This window comes from Condylura cristata, unplaced genomic scaffold (assembly GCF_000260355.1).
Source record: "Condylura cristata isolate star-nosed mole 26May11 unplaced genomic scaffold, ConCri1.0 scaffold00041, whole genome shotgun sequence".
Classification (NCBI taxonomy): Eukaryota; Metazoa; Chordata; class Mammalia; order Eulipotyphla; family Talpidae; genus Condylura; species Condylura cristata.
In genome coordinates this window covers 5,301,311-5,320,810 of record NW_004567142.1, presented here as the reverse complement: position 1 = coordinate 5,320,810, position 19,500 = coordinate 5,301,311, and the positions used below count along the sequence as shown (strand labels likewise).

The 19,500-nt window shown below is 60.6% G+C and overlaps 2 protein-coding genes across 2 annotated transcripts in view; one reads left to right on the top strand and one right to left on the bottom strand.

Annotated features, from left to right (window-relative positions):
* The window catches only part of KCNC3 (potassium channel, voltage gated Shaw related subfamily C, member 3), a gene marked incomplete at its 5' end in the record, with an annotated part of 10,663 nt that extends 2,903 nt beyond the window's left edge, over window positions 1-7,760 (top strand). Inside the window, 3 exons of the mRNA XM_012733517.1 lie at window positions 1,440-2,547; window positions 3,584-3,775; window positions 7,548-7,760. Coding sequence (XP_012588971.1) covers window positions 1,440-2,547; window positions 3,584-3,775; window positions 7,548-7,684 — 1,437 coding nt within the window. The remainder of the gene's footprint in view (window positions 1-1,439; window positions 2,548-3,583; window positions 3,776-7,547) is intronic.
* A 3,560-nt stretch (window positions 7,761-11,320) lies between these two features.
* The window catches only part of MYH14 (myosin, heavy chain 14, non-muscle), a 57,379-nt gene continuing 49,199 nt past the window's right edge, over window positions 11,321-19,500 (bottom strand). The window contains exons 34-41 of the mRNA XM_012733516.1: window positions 18,651-18,666; window positions 18,187-18,410; window positions 17,222-17,310; window positions 17,027-17,150; window positions 14,724-14,932; window positions 13,877-13,985; window positions 12,287-12,459; window positions 11,321-12,026 (exon numbers count right to left, since the gene is read on the bottom strand). Of these exons, the coding sequence (XP_012588970.1) occupies window positions 11,876-12,026; window positions 12,287-12,459; window positions 13,877-13,985; window positions 14,724-14,932; window positions 17,027-17,150; window positions 17,222-17,310; window positions 18,187-18,410; window positions 18,651-18,666 (1,095 nt within the window). The 3' untranslated portion in view covers window positions 11,321-11,875. The remainder of the gene's footprint in view (window positions 12,027-12,286; window positions 12,460-13,876; window positions 13,986-14,723; window positions 14,933-17,026; window positions 17,151-17,221; window positions 17,311-18,186; window positions 18,411-18,650; window positions 18,667-19,500) is intronic.

Below are 19,500 nucleotides of genomic sequence, written 5' to 3'. Positions count from 1 at the left end.
CGCGCCCGACTCGGAGGGGGCGGGGGAGCACCGGGCATGCGCTCTGCGGAGGCCTCTGGCCTCTTAAACCACTGCAGAGAAGGGAAGAGGGGGGCGGGTCCGGAAGGGCCCGCGCTCACCCCAAGTTCTAGATCCTCTGTACCCTGGCCCTAGCCAGCCTCTCTTCTCAGTCCTTCACTTCCTCCGGCTCATTGGATTAAAAACTCCTTTTTGCCGGGACACTTTTCCCTTCTCTCTCCAGGACTAACCCTATTCTTCCCCTCTCACCTCCCAGTGGGTGTTTGATAAAGCCCACTGTTCTCTGTGGGGAGCCTGAGTCCCCATCCCGCTGGGGCTCCATCAAAACCCACCCCTCTGTGTGTAGTATTGCTGTCCTCTCCCATCCCGAAATGACCCGGGTACCTCACCCCCAGCTCCCCACACCTCTGACAGAAGCCCCCTCATCCCTCTAGCCCTAGCCTGCCCTATCCCATCCCACGTCCATACTCCTCACCCTCCCTTTCCTCACCTCTAGTTCCTCCTTTTGAAATCTTGATGCTTTACTACCCCCTTCCAGGCCCTAACACATTCCCCATCCCCACTCTACCTGCCCCCGGGGACTTGGGGTCCCCGGGGTGAGGGTCTTCTCCAGCCTTCTCCCTTTTCGGGGCCTGGACATGGGCCTTGTACCCTTAAGCCTGGTCCACCCTGGGCCCTTACAAGAGACCCTCACCGGCCGGTGCCTCCACACCCTTTGGGTCCATCAGGCTGGTCCTGACAGTGTCCAGCCTCTAGATCTGATTGTCATGCTGAGTTCCAGACACTGAACCAAGCACTGTTTTTGGATCCAAGCTCTTTGGTGATACTCATCTGATTTAATCCTCCACAATAATTCCGCAAATAAAAAAAAAAAAAAAAAAAAAAAAAAATTCAACCTCCCCGAGCTTTGGAAAGCTTAATCTCCTGACCCAAATTAGGCAGGGGGGAAATCAGATTCAGACCCAGGCATTCTTATTCTTAACCACCTCGTGATTCTACCCACTTCCCTCAGCTGCCAGCCTGGCTCCGACACCTCCGAGGCCCAGGGGGGTGTGATCTGAGTCTCCCCTCCCTCCGTCCATCAGCAGCACCCTTGGAGCCTGCCAGCTGTCCTGAGACAGGACACGGAGCAGGAGGATGGGTGAGGCGGGCGGTCTCAGGACAAGCGACCAGAGTGACTTTTCCAAAAGTTATCCCACGCCCAGCTGCCACCGGCGTCACCTTCTCCTAGTCGGGAGAGCTGCCTCTGGTCCTTTCCCTCTCTTTTCCTGAGCTCCAGCGGGAGAACAGGGTGTAGGAACTGATGCGGTCACGGGCGGGGGGGGGGTCCCCGGGATCCTTGGGTGCGCAGGGGTTTTGTGGAGATGCCCAGTTGACCAGATGTCTGGGTCACCTGTCGCCCTTTCTCCCCTGCCCTGCAGTATGTGGCCTTCGCCTCTCTCTTCTTCATCCTCATCTCCATCACCACCTTCTGCCTGGAGACCCACGAGGGCTTCATCCACATCAGCAACAAGACGGTGACGCAGGCCTCCCCGATCCCCGGGGCCCCGCCTGAGAACGTCACCAACGTGGAGGTGGAGACGGAGCCCTTCCTGACCTACGTGGAGGGCGTGTGCGTGGTCTGGTTCACCTTCGAGTTCCTCATGCGCATCACCTTCTGCCCGGACAAGGTGGAGTTCCTCAAGAGCAGCCTCAACATCATCGACTGCGTGGCCATCCTGCCCTTCTACCTGGAGGTGGGGCTCTCGGGCCTCAGCTCCAAGGCCGCCAAGGACGTGCTGGGCTTCCTGCGGGTCGTCCGCTTCGTGCGCATCCTGCGCATCTTCAAGCTCACGCGCCACTTCGTGGGGCTGCGCGTGCTGGGCCACACGCTCCGCGCCAGCACCAACGAGTTCCTGCTGCTCATCATCTTCCTGGCCCTGGGCGTGCTCATCTTCGCCACCATGATCTACTACGCCGAGCGCATCGGCGCCGACCCCGACGACATCCTGGGCTCCAACCACACCTACTTCAAGAACATCCCCATCGGCTTCTGGTGGGCCGTGGTCACCATGACGACGCTGGGCTACGGAGACATGTACCCCAAGACGTGGTCGGGCATGCTGGTGGGGGCGCTGTGCGCCCTGGCGGGGGTGCTCACCATCGCCATGCCGGTGCCCGTCATCGTCAACAACTTTGGCATGTACTACTCGCTGGCCATGGCCAAGCAGAAGCTGCCCAAGAAGAAGAACAAACACATCCCGCGGCCCCCCCAGCCCGGCTCGCCCAACTACTGCAAGCCCGAGCCGCCCCCGCCGCCCCCGCCGCACCCTCACCACGGCAGTGGCGGCATCAGCCCCCCGCCACCCATCACCCCGCCCTCCATGGGGGTGACTGTGGCCGGGGCCTACCCTCCGGGGCCGCACACGCACCCCGGGCTGCTCAGGGGAGGCGCGGGCGGGCTCGGGATCATGGGGCTGCCACCCCTGCCGGCGCCGGGGGAGCCTTGCCCGCTGGCTCAGGAGGAGGTGACAGACATCAACCGGGCAGGTGAGGATGGTGGGCGCGTGCAGGTGGGCAGCTTCGGTGGGGGCGCCGCGTGAGGTAGCCGCGGGACCCCAGAGAGACGCGGGGTTGGGGAGAGGGGAGCCACAGCATCGCTGAGGCCCACGCAGCCCCCCCAGCAGTGTCACGGAGAAGCAGACTTTACGTGAGAGTGACGGTCTGGGGGAGACCGACTTGCCGCCAGTCGCGAGGGTCCAGGCTGGCGGGGGGATCCATTGCACCGTAGCGGGCCCACGAGACGACAGAAATGGGGCTCAGAGATGCAGCCACCAGGGGGTCTCCCCCCAGTGGCGGCCGAGGGACGTGGCCACCTGGGGCTCCTGGAGATGACCCCCCGAAGGAGGCTGTCGCTGAGCTGAGGAGGTGGAGTGCCGGGGCCGCAGCTCTGAGTCCAGTCTTAGCAACAGACCGAGAAAGGGCTGAGCTGGGGGCCGGGGCAGCAGGCCCAGGGCCCACTGTGGTCTGGCAGTCCGGCTCGGGCCGGAGGGAGAGCTCGGGACAGGGCAGAAGGAAGCTGGGGAGTAGCTGTCCGTGGGGCCCCCAGCTGGGTGTCCTGGAGGAGGGAGCGCAGGCCGCCCCGCCCCCACGCCTTAAGTAGGTCAAGAAAGGGAGCTGGCCCCCATGTTGCTCCCTCAGCTGCTGGCCCAGTTTCACACCGATTAAAAATAACTCGAGTCAGAGCCTGGGGGACCCCCACCTTCCCCCCATCTCTCACCTCCCCAGCCCCGCCCCACCATGCCCTTCCCGGCTCGGCGCCCCCGGCCCGCCTCCCCTCCAAACCTACCCAGCCCCCAGCCCCTGTCCCAGTTCTGCCTCCCCAGCACCCAGCTCCTGGCCTGGCCCCACTCCGGCGCCCTCCGCCAGGCGCCTCTGCCAGCGCCCCCGGCCCCCTGCCGCCCTGGGTGTCTCCCCTGCACCCCCGCTCCGGGACCCTGGCCCCCCCGCACCCTCTGTCTGCAGGTTGCCCCGCTGGTGTTCGCAGGCCTCACTCTTGTGTCTCTTTGCGACCCCCGGGACGCAGATCCCCGCCCCAACGGGGACCCAGCAGCAGCCGCGCTGGCCCACGAGGACTGTCCGGCCATCGATCAGCCTGCCATCTCCCCAGAGGACAAGAGCCCCATCACCCCCGGGAGCCGGGGCCGCTACAGCCGGGACCGAGCCTGCTTCCTCCTCACCGACTACGCCCCTTCCCCTGATGGCTCCATTCGGAAAGGTGAGGCGCCTTCCGCTGGCCCCTGGGACCCTCCTCTCTGCCCCCCTCTCCCATGGGGAGTGGGCGAGGGGCGTGAGGGTGGTGTTGGACTTCCCTCCCCACCCCTCGGCCCCAGTCACCTCTGTCCCCGAGCTCCCCCAAGTCTCCTCACCACTGACCCTTCGCCTGTCTTTATTCCATCTCCATTTCCCACCCTGGACCCCCACCCCCAGCCACCGGTGCTCCCCCACTGCCCCCCCAAGACTGGTGTAAGCCAGGCCCCCCAAGCTTCTTGCCCGACCTCAACGCCAACGCTGCAGCCTGGATATCCCCCTAGTGGACGAATCCCCTCCCCCCGGGGTAAGTAGCCCCCACTCCCGTCCCCCAACCTCCTGACTCACCCCTCTAAGAACATGCAGCCCCACTGACCGAGACTCCCACCGCTCACTGTGAACAGCTCCATTCACTTAACCCCCACTCCTGACACTGACCCCAGGATCTGCCGTGCCCCCCACTAACCCCCAGTACTAACCGCAGCCCTCCCCACTGCCTGATCTCCCTCCTCCCTCCACGACTGACCCCCATCCTCATCCCCATTCACAGCTCTCCCTGGCCCCCTCCCCGGCTTTGGGGTTGAAATCCAATCAAGAAAACGGGGTGGCCGCTTAGGACACTCATCAGGTGCAAGGTGGGGGGTGAAAGCCTCAGCCCCATGCAGTCCCAAGGGATCAGCCCATTTGTGGGGAGCCCCGTGTGTGTCTGGCATGGGCAATCAACAAAGCCCACACGGCCCTGCCCGCCCCGGAGCTCCCAGTTTGCTGGGAGACGTAGAGAGAGCTGGAGGCAGCAAAGGGAGGTGGCACAGGACATGCGGAAAGAGGGACACGCTGAGCTCCCCAGGGTGGCCTCCGCAGAGAACCCAGATCTGGGCTATCCTGGCCACGAACGAGGGGTGATCTCATTAGACAGCGGTGACTCGTGGCCCCCCACCCCAGCAAGGAGCAGGGGACTGGTAGGAAGACTGTCCAGGGGCCTGGCGCGGCAGGTCAGCTCTGCGGCTCTGGAGTGAGTGGCCACGAGCCTGGGGCAGGGTGGCCAGGCCGGAAAGGAAGGGAGAGGCAGAGAGAGGCGCGGGCCAGGGGTCTGCAGGGACAGGCTGGGGCCTGGCGGAGGGGAGCAGATGAGGGTGGACCGAGGAGGGCATGGCAGGGGTGGACTCCCCTGACACAGGTGCTGAGCACGTCACGGGAGATGCCACAGAGCGCGAGCCCCCCAGGGCCTGTGCCACAGCATGTGCCAGCCCTGTGAGTCGCCCCGACTCGGCCCGGGCCCTGGAGGCCCGGCCGTGTCAGAGCAGGAGTCAGCCCGGAGCTGACAGCCTCCAGCAGCGTGCAGTCCGGTGTCCATCTGCCCATCCGCTGTTCGGTAAATCTTCACCGGAACAGCCCAGGGGGGTGGTTGCCCCAGAGACCGCGGGCTATGGCCACCCCGGCCGGAGACAGCAGAAGGCTGTCACATGTCGCTGCCTGCCAAGGCTCTGATAAAGGCATCCTGGGCGGCTTTGTCCTTGGGTGGACGCCAGGGAGTGTAATTACACACACCTAGATGGCGCAGCCCATCGGGACCGGGGCTGGCAGACTAAGCAAAGTCTGACGGTAAACAAGTTGGAATAAATAAGTAAGTAAAGAACAAGATCGATACCAGGGCCCCTTCAGAGGAGGCGGCCTGGGAAGGCCTTTGAGAAGAGCTGATGTGAAATCTGAAAGGTCAGTAGCGCCCACCAGGGTGAAGGGACAGCATGTGCAAAGGGCCTGAGGTCCCAGGAAGAAGGAGCTTGTTAGTTAGCTGAAGGACTCACAAGGAGGGAACCAAGTGGCCAAGAGGTCAGGGGAAAGGGCCAAAGGGTTTTTGGCCACGGTGACCACACCCTGAATTGTGTCTTCAAAGTGAAGGGAAGCCAGCTGGAGGAATGTGCCCGTCACTTATCCACTCAACACACCGGGAGGTTCTTCCTGAGAAACAGCTACAGCCGGAAGAATCCCTTACAAATGGCGGAAGAATCCCTTACAAATGGCGCAGTAGAGCCTAGGGCCCCTCAAGAACTCCCCCCACCCGAATCCCCTTGTTTCAGGGGATTGGGCCATGTCACCCCCAGGCCTCAGGGCAGACAGGGACTTGAGCCCCAGGCCAGGCCCCTGGTGCAGAGGGGCCCCTTCCGCCCCACCTTCCGCCCCGCCCCCCTCTCTGTTGACCCCACACCATCCTCCATTCTCATCTCATCACCACCCTCCCTGCTCCCCTTCCCCTTCTCCCTGCTTGCACCGGCCTTGTTCCCACCCTTTGCCATCCTGTCCCCCACCCTGTCTGGATGGGCCCCTGTGGAACTGAGGGGTGTGGGTGTGGGGAGGACGCGGGAATGTGTGTGGGGGGGCGGGTCTCTGCTTCTCTTGCCTCAGATACCAAACTCCATTCATTGAACTCAAATGATGGTTGGAGCCGATGGGGCCGACTGAACTCGCTGCCCTGGACACCCGACCCTCTCCCCTCCTCCCTGCTGCCCTAACCTCCCCTCCACTTCCACCCTCCCCTCCCCCCAAGGCGCTCCCCCCTGGTCTGTCCCCACCTTCTGTCACCTACCCCGCCCTTCTTTCTTCATGTGTCCCCCTTCAGTCACCCCGGAAGCTCCTTCCATATTTGAAGTCTCTGGCCGCCCCCATTTCACTGCTCCCCTCCCCCGGAAAACACCAGAGAGGAGGAAGAGATTCCGGCGTTTCTCCGTCCCCCCAACAGTGAGGCTGTGTTGGGGGGTTCCCCCTGACCTCCCTTCCCCAGCCGTGACTCTGTGTATTTCTGTCCCCAGCTCTTGTCACCGCCTGAGACCTCGCGAGACCCTCGGTCCCCCCCTGCCCCTTTCCCCCAGGTTAGCAATTGGGAATGGCGGGGAGGGGGTGTCCCCAAGATACTGGCCTTCGGACTTCCCCAGGCCCTTTCTCCTCTGGCCCAGATGCCCTCATCCACACAGACCCCTCGGCACTGCCTAGAAGAGCCCAGAACTCCCCCATAGCCCTTCCTGGGACACTTCTCCGGGGCCACAGACACGCATGCGCACGCAGCTGTCAAGCCTGACGACCTTCCGGTGTCCATTAGGAGCCCCTTCCGCGAGACCCCGTTAGACCCTTGGGGCAGACACTGCCCCTTGCTTCTGGGAGCTGGCCGCCTGGCTCCCGGGTGCCCTAACTTTTGCACCACGCAGCCGGCACCGGCTTTCCCTCTCCCTACATCTGGAGAGCCCCTCCCTCTGCGGCCCCCCTGGCTTCCCCTCCAAAGCCCCCTCCCCGGCTGCTCCCCCACATGCATTCCACCTGAGCTCCCCCCATGCCCTGCTGCCCACCATCCGCCTTGCTGCCCCCACCTCTTGCCTCAGATGAGGGGGCCAGTGGGGGGAGGGCGGGGAGGGGGCGGGCCGGGTGGGGAGGGGCTGGGGGCGTGGTGGCTGCCACCCCGCCTCCTAACCCTAGTCTCTCCCCCTCCCCTGTCTGCACCCTTCTCCCAACGCCGACTGACTGTCGATTGTCACTCTCTCTCCGTCCTGTCCGCCGCCTCTGTCCACCTCTGCCTCCCGCTGCCCTCCTGTTTGTCTTGGTGTCTGTCTCTCTACCTGTCTTCCTTCTCCGTCTCTGTCTCCTCCACCTGTCGCCTTCCTGTTCTCTCCTCCCTCTGTCTGGGGGTCTGTCTGTCGGCCCCGCCCCATGCTTGCTCCCCTGTTTCTGCCCCCCCCGCCCCACCCCCCCAGGTTACGAGAAATCCCGCAGCCTGAGCAGCATCGCTGGCCTGAGCGGGGTGTCCTTGCGCCTGGCGCCCCTTGCCACTCCCCCTGGCTCTCCCAGGGCCACCCGCCGCGCGCCCCCAACCCTGCCCTCCATCCTCTAGCGCTCCCCTCCCCCCTGTGGGGGGACTCGGGGGTGACAGGGAAGAAGGTCAAAGGAGCTGGGGGTGGGGGGTGGGGGAAAGGGTTTTTTAAAAAACACAAAAAGTCATTAATAATATGCAACCGAGACGACGACGCCAGCAGACACCCCCGGGCCCCTCGCCCCCACCTGGGTCCCCAGGACGGCGGGGGAGGCGCCAGAGCCCACCCCCTACTCTGCTCCCCTACAAAGATAAAGCCTTCTCAGGTCTCCTTGAGCCATAGGACACGCCCCTCCCAACCACTCGTGTAAATACGTCCAAATTAAGCCAATCACATCTCGGGGCATCTCTCACTCTGCATGCGTCCCCCGACCGGACACCCCTCTAATTTCCACCTCAGCAATAAGCCGCCAGGGGCTGCATGCCAAGCATTTGAGGGACCGGCACTCTGGGGAGGAGGCGGCCCCCGAGGTTGGGCTGGCTTTTCGGCCAGAGGCGGGGCTCCCCGCCTCCTTCCCACCCCAGGGCAACCCATCACGCATTGATTAAAAAACAAAAATTAAGCAACCATGTGGGGGAAGAGGGAGCAGTCACCCAAGCCAAGAACCAGAGCTCGCTCAGATGGTTGAGGGGAGGCAGGGTGGGCTGCGGACAGCTGCTCCCAGCCTGGGGAAGGCTCCTCTGGCGAATTTCACTCTCCGCCCCCACCCCCAGGGATCTGCTGCCTCTTCTCTTGCTGCATGGACTCAGACCTCCCATCCTAGAAATCCTGGGGTGATCTGGCCCTAGCACATAAACCCGTCCCCTCCAGATTCCCGGGACACGAGACCTGCGCCAGAATTCCCGAGACTGACCCTGGCCCCCCCCCCCAGGACTTAACCTCTCCACTCCGCGGCTGCTCGCCAAGTCCCACTCCCACACCTCTTCCGGACTGCATCCCAGCCCCTCTCAGACCCCAAGACTTGACCCAAACCCTCCAGCTCACTTTCAGCCTTTGGGATGCGCCAAATCCTCCCCACAACTCAGACATTTCCTGGACACCCCCAGATCCTCAGGCCTACGCCCCCAGGCACCCCCAAAACTCAGACATCCACCTCAGGTTCCCCTGACGCTAGAATTTCCAAGATGGGTTCAACCTGTCTGCACTTCCAGGGAACCAGAACTTCCCAGGGCTCCCCATTTTCTTATGGCCAGCCCTGCCCCCCCACCTCGGAGGGGTGCCCCAAGGTGCCCTCTTCGTGGACACCAGTGTTTCCCAGAAGGTCTCATTTGTGCCCCTGGTGATGCGCTAGGTTTCAGGCCGTACAAGTATAGACACTTATTTGTAAGATTTTGCCTTTCCCGGAATTTTTGCACCTAAGCCGGTAAGTCCAGCTACCGTTGCTGGGTCAGGACACCGTTCGCTTAGACTGGCAGTGTTTCCACGGGAGGCAGAGGCTGGGACGGATGGACAGACGGACGGACGCGGGAACACGGAGCTTGGGAAACCACTCGGTGCCCACCGGGCTGGCACCTCAGCCCGTCCTTCCCCTCTTCCCTTGCCTCGCCGCGCTCGCGGGTGGAAAATCAGCCCTCACGACCCATCCTGACTAGGGTGCGCTACCTCCCTCAGGCCAGAGACCACACTGGTCCTAGAACCCTTAGAGGACTCCCTTTTGGAGCTGGGGACCCACAGAATTAGCAACCTCCCTCCCCCGGCGCTCCCACGGCCTCAGGAACACCCCCACCCGCGGGCTGGGGGGTGGCACTGAGCACGATTCTTGATGCAACGATTCCTATGCAAGGGGCATTTTGAGCCCCCCCATCCTTCCCTGGACCCTAAACCCTGGCGAATCAGGGGTGAGGGGTGGGGTGGGTAATGGTGGGATTGGGGTGGGTCGGGACAAAGGGCTAGGGGCTCCAGACACCAGGGTATGGGGGGTGGGGACTGATTATATTGCCAAAGGGTTTACTTAAAAAAAAAAAAAAAAGCCCCCAGATTCCCCTGACCCTCACGGAAGCTGAACGGTTCAGGGAAAAGGGGTGAGGGTCTTTTCCAAAGGGTACGGACCTCTTCCCAAGTCTCTCCCTGCTCGCCAACCTGCCATACGTACCCAGCTTTTTAGTTAAGCTTTTAAAAAATAACCACGATCATGATCAACCTCTACGACACGTGATTCTCGGTCCCCGCCCACCCCCAAGTCATCAGTGTGGGATTCGGGGAGGGAGAGAGAGCTAACGGGACAACGTCCAGGTCCCGCTCCCCTTTCCCCCGGCCGCCAGGGTGCCTGCAACTGCACGCATGCGCTGCATGTCGCGCCCCACGCATGTCGCGCCCCCCAGCGCCCCGGGAACGCACGGACGCGGGGCGGGGCGGGGCGATTGGGGAGGATTGAAAGGCGGGGGGTCTTCCGGGGCTCAGCGGCTCCTCCCCAACACACACAGCAATAAGTTTCACTCAAATGTGGGCGGGGCGGGCCTGGCCTGTCGTTGAGGGGGTACGGGGAGGGGCGTGGCGAGGGGGCGCTCTCAGGGATGGGGGCGGGGCCCGGAGTCAGTGCGGGGAGGGGAGGTCTGCAAATCGTCCAACTCTGGTGCTAATGGCGGGTCTTCTCAGCCCACCCCCAGGGCAGGGAGGGAGGGGTCGGCGCGGCCCCTCCCCCAAGCCTCCCCCACGCCCACCCTGGGTGCATGAACCGCCCGACGCAGAAGCTGCCGCATGTCAACACCCCTCCCCAAAGAAAAAGTGTCATGCCCCCTCCCCACCCACCCTCTCACTCCCCGCCAAAATAAAATTTCCTTTTCATTTAAAAGTTGCTTCTTGCGTGTGTGTCCCTGGGAAGGCCTACCGGTGAAGGCTGCTATATTTTGGGGATAAACAGCGCCGCATCTTCAAGTACTAAAATGTCAAAGGTGTGCACTTTGGGGGTTCAGGCAGAATCCCTTGATTGTGGCTCTCACCTTATGGGGGGGGGGAGGTACCAGCCGCAGTTTCCAAGCTGTGAAAGGGCATCTGGGTTAAGGAGTCCCTAGATGAGGGGAAGTAGTCCCACGGGTGGGGGGAAATGTGCCAGGGCCCCCAGTGTCCGCTCTGGGGGTGAGAGCCCCACACCCCTTACTGCGGATTCTAACGCTAGACTTGGAGGTTCAACTTCTAGCAGCTGTGTGGCCTTGGGCGAGTCTCAAGCTCTCTGGACTCGCTTCCACGGTCTAAAAAGGGTGGATGTGGCGACCTATTCCTTCAGCAACGACTTGAATGCCAACTAGGTGCTAGATGCCAACGGCTCCAGGTGCTAGAAAGCACCTGGAAAGCCCCTACTTTTAGGGTTTGCGGGGAGGGCAGAGACAGACACTCAGTTAAAACCCCGCAAGGGGCCGCTTCCGGGGCGGTTTTTACAGACTTGCAGCTTTAGCCTGAGTGCAGCGCCCTCTCCAGGCATGCACTGCGGTGGAGGACACTTAACGCTGAGCCTCAGTGTACTCATCTGGTTAATGGGGGGATACCTTACTGGGAGGCTGGAGGGAGGGGAAATGTTTCACACGAAACACAGGGAGCACAGGTGATCCGGGGTACTGGTGCAGCGGGACTGCAAACTACAGGCTGAAGAAGCCGGCATCCCTCAGGCCCCATCCGAGACCGCGCTCCTGCCCCCCACTTGCAGAGACACACGCCGCCAGCAGGGGGAGCCCGTCTGGGTTGGACTTTATTGCGGCCAGAGCCTGGAGGATGGGAGTTAAGGGGTACTCCTCCGACCGCTCCCGGAAACTCCAAATCAATGGTGATCACACAAGTGCAACGGGTAGGTAGGGCAGAGCAGCGGGGGCGGGGCGGGGCTGGCGGGTCTGCCCCTCGGCGAGGGCGCCTCGCTCACACGCGCGCGGGGCGGGGCTGGTGGAGACTGACTCCATGATTGGGGGTGGGGAGGCGTGCTCCCTTCCTAATAAAGATCATTAACAACTGAAGGAAGGATGGGGAGCCAGATGGGACCACAGCTGGTGAACGACACCCCAATTTCCTCCCAAGCGAGAGTCCCAGTCCTTGCTTCCCTGCTGGCCAGCACCTCTGTTTAGGGGGCTCAGGTGCCCCCCGTGGGGCTGATAAGTGCTACGGTGCCAGAGAGTGACACCATCTCCAAAGTGCGAGAAGCCAGAGGGCGGTTTCCTAGGACAGGTGCCCCTGGGGCCAGGGAGGGCGGGGCTGGGTGGCTGGGGAGGGGGCTGGCGGGGGGAAGGTCACTGGGGCTGGGCAGCGGGAGGCCCCTCGCGTTCCTGGGGGGGCCCGGACCCAGGCTCCGCCTCCTCCGCCTCTTCGTCCGAGCCCACGCCCTCCTCCAGCCGGAAGACTTGGCGCACCGTGCGGGTGGTGAAGGTGAGCGGGACGCGCCTGCGGGGAGACACCGGAAAGCAGAGAGTAAACGAAGGGAGCTGAGAGAAGGAGACAGACAGGTTTGAAGGACAGAGATGGCACAAAAGGGCTGCGCAGAATAATCAGAAAAAGATACTCGGGTGTGGCCTCGCCTGTTTGCAGACCCCACGCAACCCCACGGACCCCACTTTTTCCCCTTGTTTGCGCACGGCCAGCTTTGCCCTGTTGCATCCCGAGGGCTGCTGGAGCAAAGCTGTGCATGAGCAGGGCGGCCATACCGGAGCCGGTTCCTCAGCGTCGTCACCTCCCGGTTCATGGACTCAGCAGACTCTGTGGCATCCTCCAACTCCCGCTGCAGCCTCCTGCGGCCGGCCTGGGCCCTGGAAGCTTCCTCTTCAGCCTCCTCCAGCTGCCTCTTCATCTGTTTGATTCGAAGGTTTCCCTTCTCCAGCTTGGAGGAAGCAGGAAGGGGTCATCATCTCTGGACTCCATCCTTGGCCCCCTTTCCTCTGCCCCATGCCGGGTTCATGCTGTTCTCTTCTCCTGACACTCATACCAGCCCTGACCCCAGAGCCACCCCCCGTGTGTATTCAGAAGGGTCTTTGTAAGCCCTAAGCTGACTGCGTTCTAGACCTCAAAGCCTTCATAGGGCTCCCCAGTACCTCCAGGATGCTGCCCGGAGCCTCACCCTTCTGTTTCAGGCCCTGAAGGGCCTCTTTCCCATAGACCCTCTAATGAGACCATTTTCACCAAGACCCTCTTCAGATGCTGCCATCTCTCTTCTCAAGGAGGGAGCACATACATCATGCTTCCTGTTAACCCCTCTGACTTCACTTCTTGCCACTCACACCCCCACCTCATCCTCATCCATACAGGTCTGCTTTTTGCCCCAAATTCACCAACTCTCCTCCAGGGAGATTGTCATTCCCCATTGGACTCTATCTCACCCATCTCGTCTCAATTCAAATGTCACCTCCATTGGGAGGTTTCCTCCAATCTGAAGAGGATTCCCCAATCCTCAGTGTGTCTTTCCTCTTGGTTCTCTTTTGTTCATAATCCTTGTCACAATCTGTCGTTGTTTACTACTTATAGGTTCATTGTCTTTGCCTACACTGCAAATGTACGGTCTGGGGTCTTTTCTGTTTCATTTACAGGCACAATGCCTGGCTGACAGCAGAGGGGCTGTCAGTAAGTGTGTGATGTGTGCACAGTAAAATGCAGCTGAGCTTTTAAGGTCACCACAATTGGGTCCAGAGGCAGTGACCTGGCATCTGATCCAGGCTCCTGACTCTGTGACTTTATATCCCCTTTTAAAGTTTCTGTCTCCTCGCCTGTGAAAGGGGGCTGGTGAGAGAATACAAGCACATATTTTTAAAGAGCGGTAGTACAGAGCTTGGGGCACAGTTAACTGCTCAATAAATGTAAAGGGCACAGTCTGTGGTTGACTTGCTGGTGTTTGAAACCAGCCTCAGTTTCCCTTGAATAAGAGGGCAAGTGATGGTACCTACCTCACAGGGTCCTGTTAAAAATTAAATGGTCCACCTGTGTCTTTACTGTTGTGCCTGTTGCACAGAAAACACTTAGCACAACATCACCTGTGGTTATTTTTGGCCTGGTCTGACCTCTGGCTAGGGTTTCACTTCTTCCCCCTCCTGGCTCTCCGTTCCCACCACAGCTTTCCCAGATGCTGGAATTTATGGATCACAGTCACTGATGCTGCCTATCTGCACATGTGCCCAAGGATACCCAGGTCAGTATTTGCCCTCAGTTCCAGGCTAGCATCCACACTGCCTCAGTGGCGGGTACTCACTGCCCCACTAGCCACGTGCTGTTCCTCAGCCAGTGGTCCCATGCCGGCCGCTGCTCACCTGGTCCCGGAGCTGGTCGGCCACCCTCCGCTCCTCTTCCACCTGCACCACCACCTCCTTAAGCCGCTTCTCAGCCCTGCGCACCAGCTTGCCGGAGAGGATGCGCTCCCTGCAGGGAACACCCAGAGAGGCGCACTGGGGTGCCGTCCGGAGTCTGGTCCCGCGATGGCTGTCCTGTCCTTCGACTGGCCTCTGCCCTCTTCCTATCTATCTCACTCCTAGCTTCCTGGAGCCAGACGCTGGCCCCACCAACCCCTCCTGCCCTCCTCAACTGTCATTTGCCCTCTTCTGTGTCCTCCTAGCCCAAACCTCCAACTCAGACCTCCCACACCTGGCCTGGAAGTTTCCTTTTCTCTCTGTCCTTTCTTTTCATCTCCCTTCTCTAGCTGTGCAGAAATGTTTGGAACTCCCTGAGAGCCAGGCAAGACCAGCCGAGCCTTCTGATCTAGCTGCCCTCTGCTGAACGACGATGCCTAGGCGAGGCCCTCGAAGCTCGGGTCGGCAGAGCCTACTCGCCACCCAAAGCATCTTAAATGAGACAAGAAACCCTCCAGCTTGGGCCCTCCCTGGTGGCTCAGGGGCTGAGTTGTAGCACTGTGAGGCTGTTCACAGCCACTGCAGCGCGAGTTAGATCCCCAGCCAGGGAGGTGACCCCCAGGGTGCAGCAGACCTCTCCTGTCTCCCCGCTGCTCCCCTCAGCAGTGGGTTTCGGTAGAGCTGCCTGTTCTGCATCCCGCTCTCTGGCAAATCCTCTCACCTTCCCGCACAGCCCAGGTTTAATTCAGGTCCCGTTCACCTCACTGGCCAGATGGGGGTGCCCTCCCGCCCTGCTTCCTCTCCCACCTACCTGGTCTCCTGCTCCAGCTGCTCCTCAGCCTGGGCCAGCTTAGACTCAAGGGCAGCAATGACCATCTTCTGCCGGGCCCGGGCCCCAGCATCCTCCTCACCCAGCCGCCCCCGGAGTTCCTGGATTTGCCGCTCCAGCTGCTGCCGTCCACTCTCTGCCTTGGACGAGAAGCTGCGCTCGGCCGACAGCTCTGTGGTCAGAGACTCCACCTGCAGCAGGTGGGCGAGATGTTATGGCACCTCAGTTACAAAATGCATCTCACAAAGCATGATGTATCGGGGGTTCTCAAGAGGTTCCCCTTGGATTTTTCCTGTGGGGGTTATTACCCAAAGCAGAGCCAGCCCTGGGTTTCAGCCTTTGGGCAGGGTTCTGCTATTTTCATACAGCCACAAGACGATCACAGACTCGGCTATAAATCCCAGCTGTGAGTGAGTCTGGTCCAAGGGTTATCACACGCTCCTCTGCACCAGCAGCACCTGGGAGCTTGTGAAAAACTCTGGGCGGTGGGTCCCACCCTCCGGGGGCCCTGAGTCAGCATGTCTAGAGCGGGGCGCGGACTCTGAGTCCTTAGCCAGCCTCCCCGGGGGTTCTGATCTGAGAGAGATGCAGGTTGGTTTGGAAAGGGGCCGGCTTGGTAGACGGTGGCCACTTCAGAGCGCGGCAGCACAGCACGAACAGCCCCAGTTTATCTACTCGCGCCCTGCTCTGGACTTGGCCTGTGTCGGGGTCACGGAAGTGAGTCAGTTCAGTCTGATTCATACTGTGCTTCATTTTGTCCTCACAGGAACACCTTGGTGATGTGGTGCCTAGCAAATGTTCTTAAAAATAAAAAAGGGGGGGGGCGGAATAAAAGTGGTACAGGTGAAGGCTGATGCAGTGTCTGGCTTAAGTACAGGTCACCTTCACCATCCTCATCCAGATCAAGAAACAGCTTAAAGACAGCACAAGTTCCTCACCCCCCAAAAAGCCTAGTAACACCCAGGTGGCAGGCCACCCTGACATTCAGGGTAATGCATTCTTTGCGCCTGCTTGGAGCTGTATTATCCCAAGACCGTATCTCAAGATCCTGTCGTTGAATCCCATGTGTTTAAAAAATTGTGGGTGTGTCTTTTCAGTCTCTTTTAACCCTCAGTTCCACCCCTGCCCCCTCTCGCTTATTTTCTGGCAACATATGCGCTCAAGAATCTGTGCTGTTGACCGGACACTCGTGGCTCTTAGGACACTCGTGGGCTCTTCAGCAGGTCGCTGTGGGTTCTGCTTGCCTCCGGCTGGCAGACAGGCCCGGGGCCATCCCTTTTCCTCTTTACTGACAGATTTCCAGGGTTTCCTACCATCTTCCGAAGGGGACAGGCCCCGGTGGAATAGTGTCTTTCCAAAACTCAGGGCTGGAAGCTCAGAGCATGAATGCCTGGGAAAGCGGGCTTTTGTGGATGCAGTGAGCTCAGTGAAGAGGGGTCATGGGGATCAGCGTGGCCCGGGGCCCTGTGGCTGGCAACAGACACGCAGCAAGGACACAGAAGAGAGGCCACTGCAATGACAGCCTCGTGTCCACGCGCCGGGGAAGGTCAAGGAGGACAGCACCGGAAATGGGGAGAGGTGGGGGCTGGTCTCCCTCAGCGGAACCGACTCTGGCGGCCCCTGGTTTTCCGCTTGTGCCTTCCGGACCGAGAGGAGAGCCCCCTCCACTGTTCAAGCCAGCCAGTGTGAGGTCGTCGGTCTTGGCCGCACTAGGAAGCTCACATGGTGCCTGACTCGGAGTTTTCAAAGGCTCATCGTGAACTTGTGCATTTGCACAGATTGGGTGGATCGAAAACAACTGTGGTGACGATCCTGGTCCAGCCTCAGTGGCTCCATTTCCCCCGAACACAGACGGTGTTGTGAGCCAACGTGCCCTCAGTCAAAGCATACATGAATAGAAAACAGGAAGGGCCAGGCGCTTGGCACAGTGAACTTATCACTTTTAGGTGTAAATAAACTGCTTCACTTTTCCCGCCATGAGAAAAAGCCCCTCTCTGCACAGCCCTGCTTCTGTACAAGAATCCTGGTTAGTGCTGATTTGTCTCCACCCCCTCCCCCATCTTTCAAGGGACTGCAGTAACTTTAAACACCCACAGGACAAGCACTCTTACTCTTCTAGCAGAGGACAAAATGCAAATCAGAATGGATCTTAAGAAGAACCCAAAAGAAACAAGTCGAAAAAATTGCTCTACTGAGCCTATCTGGGTGGCTGTCAAAGCGCTCTGGACGCAACCACCCGGGTCCGGGCTGGACCGACGTGGCCGGGTCCGTGGCCCCTCCCCCACCTGGAGGACCAGCTTGTTGTGGCGGTCATTCAGCAGCTCCGTGTTGCTCTGCTCCTCCTCCAGCTCCTCCTCCAGCTGCCCCAGGCGCCCCTCCAGCTGCCGCTTCTCCTCCAGAATTGCAGTCCTGGGGAGAAGAGCACAGAGGTGAGCCGGCAGGGGCCCCAGGGGTGCTAGGCACAGGGGGGCCCCACTCACCGGCTCAGGTTGCCGTTGGCCACCTCATCAGCCATCTCATCCCGCTCCTGCAGGGCCTGCCGGCGGGCGCGGTCCGAGGCCTCCAGTTCCTTCAAGGACAGAGACGGGGTGAGGGGAGGCGACCTGCACCTGTCTCCCTGCCGCTCACACCTGCAGCGTGGCCTCAGCAAACCGCGCATGAGCCTGCTGTCCCGGGGTCACTCTGGGCAGACTCCAACTTCAACAGGGGGCAGACAGCCCCTAAATCTGTCTCCTGAGCCCCTGAGCTGTGTCGGCCTCTTGCAGCTGCCCTGCGCTTCAGGGCGCCTTCCCAAGCGCGATGTCTGAGAATCTGTCCTCCTTCAGGTCCCCCAGACACTCGCCAGGTCCTTAGGTGTCTCCCCGCCTCCTCCTGCCCTCTTACCACCCACACCCCCGCCATCCTGCACCACGTCCATGCCTTGTTCTCTCCTGAGTCCCCGCTGTCCGGCTCAGGCTCGGGGTCCCATCCTTTCTCCCCAGACTCCCAGCCCCCAGGCTCACCTCTCCAGCCCATCCCCAGTGCCCCAAAGCTAATCTTATGCCTCCCCTAAGCAGAATCTTCCCAAAGCTCTCTCCAAGGTGCCCAAGGCCCGAGGGGCTCTCCCTGCCCTCCTTCAGCTTCCATCCCCAAGGCCCCGCCCACCCGTCTCTCAGCCCAAGCCCCACCCACTTAGTCTCACAACCCAGAGCCCCGCCCACACCAGTCTCCAGCCCCAGGCCCCACCCACACCAAGCTCCAACCCCAGAGCCCCGCCCACCTCAGGCTCCAACCCCAGAGGCCCGCCCACACTAGGCTCCAATCCCAGAGCCCCGCCCACACCAGGCTCCAACCCCAGAGCCCCGCCCACACCAGGCTTCAACCCCAGAGCCCCGCCCACCTGGCCCCGCCCGCCCCGGAACTCCGCCCCGGATCCCCACCCCGGGGCCTGCCGGCGTGGACTCACCTCCTGCAGCCGCAGCACCTCGGCCTCCAAGACCTTGAATCGCTTCTCGCTCTCCTTGTTCTGGGTGTAGGCCTCCTCCCGAATGGTGCGCATCTCCTCCACCTCCCGCCACAGCTCCTTCAACTGGGCCTGGGAAGGGACGCGGCAGGTAGGCCCCTCCCCCATGCGCCCAAGCGGGCTCCTCAGCCTGGGACTGGCGCCCCCAGGCTTGCGCGTCCGCTCTCCTCCTGCCCGGCCTCTGCAGAACCCTCTTCCAAAACACCTTAAAATTAGAGCCTAAAATGAGTACAGTACTGAGCCCTGCATTGCCATTCTGGGGCACACGCACCGTTTCCTCGCGCCCGCCAGCTGTGGCACATAAGTACTGACTTCCTCAGCCCACGCTGCATTTTACAGGGGGAGAAACGGAGCCAGGCACAGCGGCGTGTCCAGGTGCTAAGTGGCCAGTGGACACTTGAATCCACGTGTTTCCTCATCCAGCTCTGGCTAGCTGGCCCCACCAACTTCTGGAGCATGGGAGTCTAAGTCCTCCACAGTGCTCAGACGGAGAAACCACGAAGGCCGCCGTGAGCCCCCCACTCTGTGTCCTTACGGGGGGGGGTGCAGTTAATCGCACGAGGACACAGCAAGCTTGGCTGTGATAGCGCGGACCGCGCTCGCTCATTATTTTCTCGATGCGTTTTTTAGGGTACGGATGAAGACAAGGCTGGCAGTTTTAACTTTGGGTTTGGGGACAGCCCTTTGTCCATCCGGGCCCCAAAACAGAGTGCCAGGCCTGTGTGCGGCTTGACATTTTCTAGGAGCCACACTGAAAGGTTTGAAAAGGGGGCAGTTGGAATTATTCGGAACATATACTTCACTTAGCCGCATAGATCCTACAATAATAAGATTACTACTTATTCCCCTCCGGGAGCAATATAAAAATGACTGAGATATTTACTTTTTGGGGGATCTAGTTTCCAAATCAGTGTGTAATTAGGATTTCAGACCCATCACCCGTCAGGCTGGTAGCCACCCTATTGGGCAGTAAGGGCCTATACTTTTATTTTTGATAACCTTTATTCTGGGGGGAGTTTTAGGTCCACGAAATGGTGGGGAGAGGGTACAGAGATTTCCTGCACACGCCCCATCAACGGCCAAAAACATTTTTTTAAACAACTTTCATAGTGGGGTACAGACCCTGATGTGTTTCCACTTCAAAAAATAAATGTAGGACTCTAACTTTAAAAAGTATGTTAAAGCGAACTTTTAAAAGATAGGGAAAGGACCACATATGCTCTAGGGCTCTGGGGGCGCAGGGAGCAGCCGGAGCCC